Genomic DNA, 12,896 nt, shown 5'->3' with positions numbered 1-12,896 from the left:
TTTCTCCTGTCGAATATCCAGCTCTTCACGGGCAGTAGAAGAAAGCTTGTCCACCAAGGGTTTCAGAGCTCCCACATTCCCCTCGAGTTTCGCCTGGCTAAGAGCAGCCTTCAACTCTTCATACTCCTCCATCTTCTCATCAATCTGGTGCTCAGCAAAGAACACTCGAGCAGTAAGCTCCCGGTGTTCTTCATATAGAGGTACAGCTTCGTGCAGGAGGCCCAAGAACTCCTGAAGAGGAATTCTTACCGAGGCAATAATATTCCTCGAAAGAAGTTGGTTAATGAGCCCCGTAAGCTCTTCAGCCAAAGGGAGGAAAGAGTGCAACTCCCAGAATAAGTCTTGATCAAAAGCCAAGTTCCGGATCTGGTTAAGAACACGACGGCTAGCCATGACTGAAGGGAGTTATGAAAGCAGGAAAAGAATTCTGGAAAAGAAACAAGGGAGAGTTTGGAGAAGTTACTGAAAAGGAGTAACCAAAAACGCTCCATTTATAGGGTAACAACCAAGGAATGCATTAATTAGTGGCAATCAGTTGCCAACTCTTCATCTTACGGTTATAGGCCATGCAGATTACCACCACCATCGTGAATAGCTTTGGCTTTTAATGAACAAAGACTTGCATTGAATCAAGAAAACGTGGTATAAGATTGCAATAAATTGGTTCATTCCCCAGAAACAAAGCGACGACTGTGTGAGGGGGTGCAAGGAAGTTTGAGCGATGCAACAATAAATGAATAGCCGTCAAAATAAATGCGTAGTGGAAACTGAAAAGACTTGGCAAATTAAACGTCAAATTATATGGCTTAGGTGCCAAAACCATTGTCGAAATATTACACGCAATTGGCATCGAAAGCCATGGTTAGAGTTGTGCCATCATTACATATTGATAAAGAAAAAAAGTCCTACAGCAGGGTCTTAAAAGAGTTCAAACAATCAGCAAAGGTGGCAATCTTGGCATCGAGACCCTTCTTCACAGCCTGATCAATCTCCAATTCCTTGATAACCTCTTTTGTCGAGATGATCAGAGCCTTGGAGTCTTTAGTAAGCACGTCCAATTGATCCTTCACAGCAGGGCCTTCCTCGACCAAATCAGCTCGCTTTTTCTCCAGTTTGGTAATCTCTCGATGCAGCTCTTCAAGTTTGATGTCGACTTCAGAAATTTCATCTGCGATCAAAACCTTCCTAGCAGTGAACTTCTTGAAGTCCTCTTTCATTGCTGCAACTTGAGCTTTACCAGCAGAGACTTTTGCTTCCTTAAAGCTGACAGCTTGACCAACGTCCTTGATTTGATGAAAGGTGGCCGAAGCATCCACTAAAAAAGATTGAAGGTTAGCCAAAGCAGCAGCCTGTTGAGAGTCGAGTTTTTGGCCAAGAAGGAAGACAAGCAATTCCTTAGCAGCATGGCTTGCTTGAGGATCAGCTTGGATCTGGTCGAGAAACCCATTGGCGAAGACAATAGCCTTCAGCCGACCCATACTCTCCTCGATCTGCTGAGAATTGGCTACCCCACTTGATTGAGCAGTCTCAGCAGTAGCATCAACTTGACGGGGTGGAGAGTCCCATTCCAAGGTGCCATCGAGGAAGCTATCCAAAGCTGCCAGCGGGTCTTCCTCAAATAAAGTGTCGAGCTTTTCACTAGACACATGAGATGAAGAGCCACCCTTGTTTTGAGGCGAATGTTGCACAGTGGCAATCGATTTTGGAGGAGGCATAGGGCTGTCATCTTTGCCTGGAAGGGGCTCTGTTTCGCGGATGAGAGAAGTTGTACCCTGAGTCTCCTGCAAGAAAAACCCCTTTTATGTCCTTTCGATAAAGTAAAACGCATATTAAAGGAGTCAACAAAACATGAAAAGTATAAAGATACCTGGCAAGCAGAGTCTTTGGAAGGGCTCGAGTTGGTGGAGCTTCTGGAACGGCGAGGAGACTTATGACGAGATTTGCTCCTGACCTTCCTCCTTCCCTCAGATGAGGAGGTCTTCTTAGCTGAGGATGCGGCCTTGGGAGGTTTCTCGACACCTTCAGTTTTGGATTTTGCAGGAATGGGAGCTAGGGAATTCTCACGGGATGGAGGATTGGAGGTAGAGTGCTCATGAACATCAGTCTAAAGGAAACAAAACAAACAAGAGATGACTCAGATTAGGAAACCACGGGTTAAAAATATCACAAGGTACCCTCGAGAATGGAGAACATACCTGAATGGCGGCGCCGCCACCACCCTCTTTGTCAGCGACTTCTGTTTGAGCATCAGATGCCAACTTAGAAGCCCCACTAGGGGTGGAAACACCAACCCCCTTGGCCCTCTTCTGACTGGCCGAAGCAACAGGCTTAGGTTTCCGTTTCCGGCTCTGTCGAAATATACGTCAGCCCATAATCCAAGGAAATCGAAAAGGAAAAGGTAAAAGCATGAGGAAAGTACCTTGAGCTTGTCAGCAAGACTGACATCATCATCCTCATCATCATCATCATCATCCTCAATCACGACCGGCTGGTCCTTGGAGGAATGAGCCACTGGGGAAATAACTTGAGGAGCTGGTCGAATAATGACTTCAGCTGCAAACAAAAGAAAAATTAAGAAGTAAAACAGGAAAACCAAGGCCAAGTCGAAGTATTACCTTGACCAATACGCATGTTCAGCGATATGTGGTTGAAGATTTCGACGGGCACATGATACGGAAAGTTCCATAGGTGGTACTTAGTCCAAGTCACTCGCTTTCGAGGAGGTAGAGCTTGATTGGCCAATACATTTATGTTTATATGGTCAACCCATTTAGGCAAGACCGGTGGAAAAGCCAATGCAAACTTACTCGTAGGCAAAGACGGGAACCTAAAGCCAGTTTTTCGAATAACAAAAGATAGACCTTCCTCACCAGGAGGAACCACTAACTTGGATTTCTTGGCTTTAAGTTCCCATTTTTGCCTTAATACTTGAGCTGCTTGTGCAACTGTATCTCGAAGGCGAAGAGTTGGGTAATATACCACACCGAAGAACTCTTGAAAAGATCGAATTTCTGCCAGGTGCATACCTTTGGTCTTCTTCGGATCCTGCTTCTGCAAAAGTAAAGCATCTGTCATGCATTGCAGACAATCGACGAGGGGCTTCGAAATTTGAGCCCAATACTCAGACCACCAGGCTTTGAAAGCATTAGTGGCATAATATGAAGGAGCGTAAGTGAAGGGGCTCAGGTTGAGGAGTTTCTTGTTATAAAATTGAACGGTCTTGTCGAAAACAGAAACCCTCTTAATAGTTCCGGGGTACAGGACTAGACTCTTGTCAAATAAAGTGTTGGGTAGAACTTGGCTAAGCCCAAACTGTCGAGAAACCAATTGAGGGTTGTAGCCACATAGAGTGTAGTCACTGCTAGCAAAGCCCACAGTTAGAACCCTAGGAGATAAGAGGGTCCTCCAAAGTGTGATGTGGTGCTCCTTGGGCAACGCAGAATCAGAGGCATTAGGATAAGAATTCCTCAGCCAGAAAGGGCCACGAATAGCCTTGCTGTAAGGAGAGAAACTGGAACGGTAGTGTTTCAGCTCGAGAAACATGGTAAAGTACTTCCTGAAGTTCGCTTCGAAACTCGACGCATCATAAGCAGGGGTCAGGGTCTCGAGCCTATGGGCATCAATCCTGGTGTTAGAAGCAGTTAGAGGATTATCTTGTACCGGCAGAAGAGATTCGAAGACTGCATTCAACCAAAGTTGAAACAGCCAAAGTGGTCCAGCCGCATTCAGAGAGACGGTCTTGGTGTTCCGGATATCCTCGACAGCTTCATTCAGCATTTGATACAGGTTGCCAAGGACGAGCCTAGCCATAGCAAGTTGTCGACCCTCGTGAAGCAGATTGGCTAAAGGCAAAAGCTTGGCGGGTATGCGCAAAGATTTGGTGCAAAAGACATAAGCAGACAGCCAATACAGCAAGAAAGTGACATGCTCAGCATCAGACACCTCACCACTCTCGACATAATGGTCCTTAATGAATCGACTAAACGAAATGTTGTCAGTAGGAATCGAGATGGGTTTAACAGGAGCAGGTGCAGAATGATAATCATCACCAATGGGCCACAATCCGGTGATAGTAGCAACATCCAAAAGGGTGGGGGTGATCATACCAAAGGGAACATGAAGGCAATTAGTGGACCTCTCCCAGAAATAAAGTGCACTCAACAGCATAGCAGGGTTATACGAGATTGGAGATCTCGACAACTGAATCAAGTCGAAAATCCCTACATCCTTCCAGTGTTGTTTCTTATCTCCCTCAACCCTATCTAACCATTTCAGGTAGGCCTTGTCGTTAGCAGAAGGGTTAGGAGGGGCCGAACGAAAGGCTCGTTTCGGGTCAGAAAGAAATGGCATACGGTAAGAGGGTTGAAATGCCAAAATGAGCTCCTCTCCCCTAACGCTAGGATGAAATGATTCATGTTCTTCAGGGAGACTATTGGGCCTATCATGCTTCACTACTTTCAAAGGGCCCAAAATGGCGCGTAAAGTACCATTAACAGAGAAAGGAATGAGTACCTGGGATTTCCAGATAGCTCTCTTCTCTGCTTCGTTGGGAGGTTCTGGGATTGGCACGCGTTTGGACTCATCCAGCTTAAGCTCGGTGGCCAACGGAATGGTTTGCTCAGGATTGGAAGCCATTGAAGGACGCAGCAAGTGTTTCAGAGAAGACGGAAGAAGATGAAGTGATGAAGTCTGGAAGAAGAAGTTGCAGGTTGGATGAAAGAGTAAAGCTTGAACAAGGAATACCAAGAGGGTATTTATAAACGGAAGGGGAAACGGAACCCAAGCCGCATTGAGCAGCAATTTATAAAAACTTTGGGTTCCAAGCGATTATTTTATTAATTAATTCATGTCACCTCTCAGCTTTTTGGCATAGGTGAAATCATGGCCCTAAAAAGGCTATAACTGTCAGCTAGTGGAGAAGTCACCAGACGTTATGGCTGCCGATTGGACTTGAAGATCGAATGGTCGAGAGCACAAAGCATTTGAATCGTTGGAATTGAACGGCTGCGATAAGAAAAAATGCTTGGTGTCTTTGAGCTAAAGCAGTCGACAACCAACATTTTTGGGGGGCAACTGTTAAGCCAAAATTACAAGCATTACAATTATCGACACCATGGTACAAAAAATGGTTTCTCGACAGAAGGGGTTGGGCGAAGCCGGCAACTCAGCACACGATGTCCCTCAAGGACAAGTTAGTAAAAGCCATAACTCGACACACTCAGAAGATGAAGAAATCTCGATCACCTTAATGGAAGAGGCAGTTACCGAATAACAAGCGATTACAAGCACGTGCGTACACCCACGATGCCACGAATAGCAACGGTTGCCCACGACTCAGAACCACCCACGTGGCAATAGAGTCACGTGCGCGAAGACCATCGGCTAAACGTGGGGTATGGCGCCAAAATTCAAAACCCACGAAGCCATCGTGCATCCAAGGAAAACCGCCAAGAACATGGGCAGAAAGAACAATATAAATAGAGGAAGCAGCAGCAGAAGAAGAGGTTCCCAACTAGAAAACTCTGAAAACTCACTAAAAGCTCTAAACGTCCGCATCAATGAGACTTCGAGAGCAGAACGTGATGATGGAGGAGTATGTTGCAGAACCAACGCTTTAATTTCCTTGCATTTCAGTTTGTTAATTCCCAGTTCTTATGTGTAACTTGTTTTGTCGAAATTTGCTTTCATGTTATTTTGGTTTGCTTAACTATTTTGTAATCGACTCATATTCAATAAAATCCAGTTTCGTTTGAAGTTGTTTATTGTTGTCGAAAACACATCCGTCCACACACTACACTTTGGCAAAACGTTTTCTCAAAAGGACCCTGAAATCTAAACTTCCTTTAGTCGAACTAAGAGGATATTTGTTTACCAAAAATCCGTGTAAACAGGATGCATGTGTGAATCAACCAACAACTTCTTACTCCATAAAACTTGATTAACAGTTACGATTGCTGCAACAAATTATGCAGGTACAATTCCCCCTTTCTTTGAACTTTAGGTAAACTTACTTGATCCTAGACTAAAATATATAGATTCACTCCAATCACCATATGAAGAACCATGAAAACGAAGTTTTTTACTATGTTCAAACATGACTCCATAATTAATAGTCTCTTGACTCTTTCACATATCTCAGCACCCTTTTTGCAGTCTTAAAATGCTCCTTACTTGCACATGAAGAAATTTGGAAAGAATACCAACAATGTGTAGTATATTAGCTCGGCCTAGTTGCATGTTGTAAGGTACATCAAGCACTCAATTAACCTTTTGTGAGCATATTCCTCAACAAGTGTTTGATTAATAAATTCAATTCCCAAGTATGTTTTTAAATTTTATTTAAGGCTTAATCCTCAAATTGGTCCCTGTCTTTATCTCGCCGTCTGATCGAAGTCCTTCACCGGAAAAATTTGTAGAATACGTCCTCATTTTTGCAAAACGTGTGGAGCCAGTTATCGCCGGAGCCCGGAGCTCCGGCGAGTGATGAAATGGCATGATGACTGTGTTAATGAAGCTGATGTGGCATTAAAAATAAATAAAAAAATTAACACATCAGAAATTAACACACCATAGCTCTAGCGCTGCAGGTGTTGTGGTCGTTGTCAACGACGACATCGAGTCTCTCTTCCGCCACCTGTTCAATCAACCCTCTTTTGGTCTTCCATTCTTCTCTTTCACTCACTGCCACGTTGCTTTTCTGTAGTGTGGGAAGCCTCTTGACAACGAGTGCGACCCGTCTCTGGTGTAGCCTGGAACAGAGCAAGGATGATCCACCTGGGTGATATCATCATGGTGAATGACAAGAAAGGTGTGTTTGGTTTCCCGGATTTGATGAAGCCTGCGGCGGAGGTTTTGGGGAACGGTGGGTTGGGTTTGGCTTACAAGGCTCAATATTCTTGTCGAGAAAGTGAAGTGACGAGAATGTGAAGGGAGCCAGTGTCATGTGAAATATCCATGTGAGGACACACAAGTACTGAAAGAGAGTAAAACTAGTTGCAAGATATATAATTAACCTTTTTTCTTGCCTTGGATTGTTGATGTGAGGACATTGGCACTACTAGCTAAGTAGTTATCTGATTTTTCGGTAGCATCAAGCTGTGGCGGAGCCGAGGAGGAGGAAGAGGAAGAGTGTGCAGATAAAGAAGACTGTGGAGCAAACAAGTAGTCCAAACTGAAACTTCTTTGCATACAAGGCTCAGTATTCTTGACAATCATATTTTGTTAATTATATGATGTGTAATATACAGTTTTTATTTTTATTTTTTTTAAATCCACGTAAGCATTATTAACACGGTCAGCATGCCATATCATCACTAGCCGGAGCTCCGGGCTCCGGCGAGGACTGGCTCCACACGTTTTGCAAAAATGAGGACGTATTCCACAAATTTTTTCGGTTAAGGACTTCGATCAGACGGCGAGATAAAGACAGGGACCAATTTGAGGATTAAGCCTTTATTTAATTAAAATATTTAAAAATATAAAATTTGAAATAATGGGAAATAACTTTCATTCTCATGGGAATGTAAGAAAACAAGGTAAATTGCATGCCTAGAAATCCATAATACTTAGGAATAATTATTCTAAAACTTGTACCAAACATACATGATAATATTACATTCTCAATCTTACTTACCTGGAACGTTTAAAGATTCATTCTACCAAACGCCCCTTAAGCTTTTTCGTTTTGATTAGGCTTAATTGCACTTTTGGTCCCCCAACTATTGCCTTCCTGCGAAAATCGTCCCCAAACTTCAAAATTAACAAAAAACGTCCTCCAACTATACATGTCGTTGCACTTTTGGTTTTCCGTCCAACTTCCGTCCAAAACTTAACAGATTGCTGGAAAATAAAATAAAAAATTCAAAAACCCAAGTATTGATTGGTTCTTCATCTTTTTCAAACTTCATCATTAAATCTTATAAAACCCAGAATCTTCATCTTCATAAAACAAAACCCATAATTTTTTTTTTATAAAAAAATCTACAAATCCATGTTCCCCCACTTCAAAAATCCCTCTTCCCCTTCTCTCTTCTCCACCACATCCTCTTCTTGCTCCCTCACCTTTCCTCACCCACCTCCCTTCCTGCATAATTTAGTGAGTTGCATTTTTAGTCCCCCAATCTATAACCACCACTCCTCCTCCCCTCCTCATTCCTCACTTGTTTTCAACCACCGCTTCTATTTTCTTCATCCTTCCCAAGCTTTTTCCTTTCTCCATCGTTGTTTCTATGCAAGAGACCCACTTCCTGTATCATCAACCAAACCCACACCGTGAACCATCATTGAAGCCTCTGCCAAGCCGTGAATTAACCATCATCGAGACCCACTCCTTCCCTCACCCCCACCTCTATTTGATGAAATCATCAACCCAAATCGCCCATCCCCCACAAAACCCAAATCGACGCCGCTTCTCACGGTAGTAGAACATGGAGCTGGAATTTGGGGCATGTGGCTATGGTTTAGGGTTTGGTGTTTGAGGTTCCTGGTTTGAAGTCTTGGTCATTTTAGTTCCTGGTTTTGCTATGAATGTTGGTTTGGAGATGGAAGGGGGAAGGAATCTTTGTGAATTTTGGGTTTGATTCTCTTTTGGGAGTGTTTGCTGGGAGAAATTTGGATTTCGTAGTTGATTTGAATGTTGGGATCGGTGGGGTTGAGAAGGGATGAAGAAGAACAGAGTGTGGTGGCGTGAAAGTTGTGGTGGTGCAGTGGTTGAGTGGTGGTAGTGTGGTGGTTGAGTGGGAAGAAGAAGAAGAATAAGAAGAAGAAGAGAGTGGGGCTGAGAAAGGGAAGAGAACGATGAAGGTGAGATGTTAGGTTTGTGGCGAGGGTATTTCTGGATTTCAATTAAAATACTATTTTTTTCTCAATTTTAATTTTTCTTTATTTTTTAATTCATTTTTAACGGAATATTCTGTTAGTTTTTAGACGGAAGTTAACGGAAAATCAATTTTGCAACCGGGTGTAAACTTCAGGGTCGTTTTTTGCTAATTTTGAAGTTTGGGAACGATTTTCGCAGGAAGGCCAAAGTTGGGGGACCAAAAGTGCAATTAAGCCTTTTGATTAATAGGCGTGCTCATAGACTTGTACCGCTCCATGTGAAATTTCTTCATAATCTCCTTATAATACTTTCTTTGACACATAAATTCCCCTGCTCAAGCTGTTTGGTCTTCATTCCCAGAAAATATGTCATCTGCTCGAGATCAAATAATCCACCATTTCAGCTTTCAGTTGATTAATAAGCTCAATATTGCTTCTTGTCACTAAGATCGTCCACATACAAAGATAAAAAAAAGAACAATTCAACCAATGGTTGCTTAACATAAATTGTTGACTCACTAAGCCTTTTTGTGAATTCGAGACTTAGTAGGTGTAATCTATTTGACAATAAAAAGAAATATAAATTCGTTATATCTCAATCTCTGTGGGTTATGAGTACTGTTATAGTGTTATTACCACCTGCAAATGATTGGTTGATGTTTGATTCCACCCTAGCTAGTTCACTAGTTTGAGTCTAGAGTACGGAAAATAACCCTCACCAAAAGAGTTAGGCTCACGAGAATGTGGATGTTCAGAGCTTAAAAAGGATGAACTCTTATAGATAATACATGTGTTATTACATAAAAAAAATTATGTTCTTAGGTTATTGCTGATGCTTATGCAGGCATGAAACAAAGAATAATCAATTCTATTAATTGGTCCCCGCATGCATGCCTAACTAACATACCACTTAAGGATAGCCTTTTTGTAAGTTTGGCCTATTTTAATCATAAAAGAGTCTCCAGCTGCAAAACCTTGGGTAGGAAAGGTCCAAATGAAAAAAACTGTGTTCTTGGTTTCTACTTGCCTTTCCTCCAGTGTAGGTACCTTTTTAAGTTCCACTTTAACAGTACCGCCACCAAAGACCGCACAATAACAAAGGTTGATGATCATTTCTCTGCCTCACTTGTTTTTTATTCTGATTTCTGAGGCTATATATATATGTCTAAGTTGTGAATGGCTAAGTACATTCATGCACATTAAGTAACATAAGCTAAGGATATTCTTTGTGATCTGGTTGAGAAATATTGAGAATGGCAAGGAAATGCACATATTGTGGAAACATGGGTCACAATTCAAGGACTTGCAACAACACTAGACATCTAAGGCTTTTTGGTGTGCAACTTGACGTGTCTTCTTCTTCATTATCACCACTCACAAGTTCTTATTCACCTTCATATCTCACCATGCAAAGAAGTTTCAGTTTGGACTACTTGTTTGCTCCACAGTCTTCTTTATCTGCACACTCTTCCTCTTCCTCCTCCTCGGCTCCGCCACAGCTTGATGCTACCGAAAAATCAGATAACTACTTAGCTAGTAGTGCCAATGTCCTCACATCAACAATCCAAGGCAAGAAAAAAGGTTAATTATATATCTTGCAACTAGTTTTACTCTCTTTCAGTACTTGTGTGTCCTCACATGGATATTTCACATGACACTGTGGTAATAAAATTTTGTGTGTCCGTATCTTCGAACCTATTAAATAGGTGTCACCCTATGTATCATGAGAAGATCTTAATCCATGTGTGTCAGGCAAGGACAGGAAAGTAAAAATTTTAAGGTTCTGTTTGGTTTGACAATTTTTATTATTGTGTGTTTATGTTTAGGGGTGCCGTGGACAGAGGAAGAGCACAGGGTATTTCTTGTGGGGCTTGAGAAGCTGGGGAAGGGTAACTGGAGAGGCATATCTAAAGACTTTGTGAAAACAAGAACACCAACCCAAGTGGCCAGTCATGCACAAAAACTTTTCCTCAGTCTGTCTCATAAAAGCTTCAAAAAAAGAAAAAGCCATCCCACCTTGCTTGATGTGAGTGAACTGAAGAGAATATTTCTCCATTTCTTTGATAGCAGTGCAAACGAACGTTACCATTGGCTTCAAGCTAAAAAGTGATACCTCTCTATAGATTGTGAAAAAAATACTTTCACGTTAGATTTAACTTGTATCTAAAGACACACTTAAACAAACATTATTTTTCACTTATTTCATATTTAATTTACCGTTAGAAAGCATGAAAACAAAAAATATTACACCTTTGCACTTTTGGTATACTTCAACAAATAGGGCATTGGGTGTATTATTTTCCTATTTTCATACTTTCTAAATGTAAATCAATCTCTTAGTGCATCACATGAAAGAGATACATTCTAAATTGAATAGAAAATTTACTGTCTCTAACATATTTCCGCAGGTTGTAGATGAATGCAAACTAAGTGAAGCTTTTGGTCCACTTGGGTTCCCATCTGGAGGAAAAACTGATAAGTTGATTTCAAATGATATCAACATGAGTCTCTTTAGTAGCAACCAAAATTTTCTTTCTGAATGGCTTTGGCATCCTCATGATCCACTGCTGAAATGGCCTAGTACCACTTCAACGAATTCAAGTCCTCAGAGCACAGCCCCTGATTTAGAACTAAAACTTGCAATTACTCCCATGATGCCATTGTAGTTAAACAGAGGGCATTGCAACTCCCATGCTTGACCGGCAATGTGTCTGATAAAATGAGGCCCAAAGAGACCCACATTGCAGATTTGGGTTTGTCATGTGTGAGAAATGGACAGCATTAATTAGTTGATGACCTCTTTATATAAAAGGTTACATAGAGCCCATATTTTTTACCTTGTCTTGTATTACTTAATCAGCCATGTGGGCATGCTGCACTCTGCCTCTGCACTGTTAGCTATCCAGTATGTTTTCATATTTTCAAATAGAGAAAATAGTAAGAGATATATTTTGCACACCCTTCAAATAATATTTACCTAAAATAAATTGGTGCTTGGTGTGTTACTTGACTTCAGGTCAAGGTATAGTACCCCAAATGAGTTAGCATAATAATAAAGATTCATGTATTACATGAGTCAGCAATTGTATTTTCCCAATAATGTACCTTAAGATTAATGGTGTCGATTAGATAAGTGTTAAATCTCTCCCTTGATCGAAATCATGTCGCTCAAACCCAATGCTGTTGAGAATTCAAGTGCGGAGTTGGAGTCCCACATTGGTTAAGTTTGGGTGAGGAGAAGACTTTATAAGAAATGTGACCCATAAACATAATGCCTTAAAGTTTTGGGTTAAGATGTGGCGTCGATGTCTCTTTGAGTCTTGCTCCTCGGCCCATGGGCTCCCCTATCTCCCCTAACAAATGCCTAGGGTCGAGATTCACTGCAACCTCTACAAGGTTGTGGTCGACATCAACAGAGGTGGGGACAATTGAGTTGCCCGGTGAACGATAGTACTATTGGACTAAAATTATAACATTGATAATTATAATTTTAATTAGCACATGTCATTAATCTACTGAATCACCTGATGTGATCACACCAACAAAAAAATGTGGGTACCACATAATTCACCAAATAAATTTCTATCTAAAGACCCTTAAGTGAACCTCAAACACTTTGAGAGATTCAACTTCGGGAAGTTCGATATCCGCAGTGTATTTTTTTCACTTAAAGAACTTGAACTTTCATAACACAAATTTAGCTTCTAGAAGTTTAAGTTCTGAAAAAGCTAAACAAATAAACTTATGGAATGTAATTGTTTTATGTTCTGGAAGTTCAACTTGTATTTGTTTTGCACTTTTAAAATTTGAACTTCAGAAAATATAATTAAATTTCTGTAATTTAAATTCTAGAAGTGCAAAATAAATACACTTATAAAAATTTGACTTTTAACTTTTGTAAGGGTGTTTTTTTCGCATTTCAAGAGCTTGAACTTTCGAAAGATAAAATAATTTCTTGTGTTCTTTCTTTTTTGATAATAACTTGATAAAGTAAAATATTATTCTTCACACTAAAAAAAATGCGGGTACCACAGAATTCACCAAATAAATTCCTATCTAAAGACCTTTAAGTGAACCTC

General features: G+C 41.1%; 1 protein-coding gene across 2 annotated transcripts; it reads left to right on the top strand.

The window, feature by feature from the left end:
• Window positions 1-9,977: 9,977 nt before the first annotated feature.
• Window positions 9,978-11,917, top strand: LOC130732143 (transcription factor MYBS3-like). 2 transcript variants are annotated; one of them, XM_057584255.1, is made up of 3 exons: window positions 9,978-10,386; window positions 10,644-10,843; window positions 11,226-11,917. In XM_057584255.1, the coding sequence occupies exons 1-3, from the start codon at window positions 10,071-10,073 to the stop codon at window positions 11,481-11,483; spliced, it is 774 nt and encodes a 257-aa protein (XP_057440238.1). In that variant the 5' UTR covers window positions 9,978-10,070; the 3' UTR covers window positions 11,484-11,917. The 2 variants fall into 2 exon arrangements, with proteins under 2 accessions (XP_057440238.1, XP_057440237.1); XM_057584254.1 differs by having other exon boundaries at window positions 9,983-10,398.
• Window positions 11,918-12,896: the final 979 nt, after the last annotated feature.

The sequence above is a fragment of the Lotus japonicus genome, chromosome 1 (assembly GCF_012489685.1).
Source record: "Lotus japonicus ecotype B-129 chromosome 1, LjGifu_v1.2".
In the NCBI taxonomy this organism is placed as follows: domain Eukaryota; kingdom Viridiplantae; phylum Streptophyta; class Magnoliopsida; order Fabales; family Fabaceae; genus Lotus; species Lotus japonicus.
The sequence above is the reverse complement of the archived record's forward strand: the minus strand, read 5'-3'. Positions and strand labels throughout refer to the sequence as shown.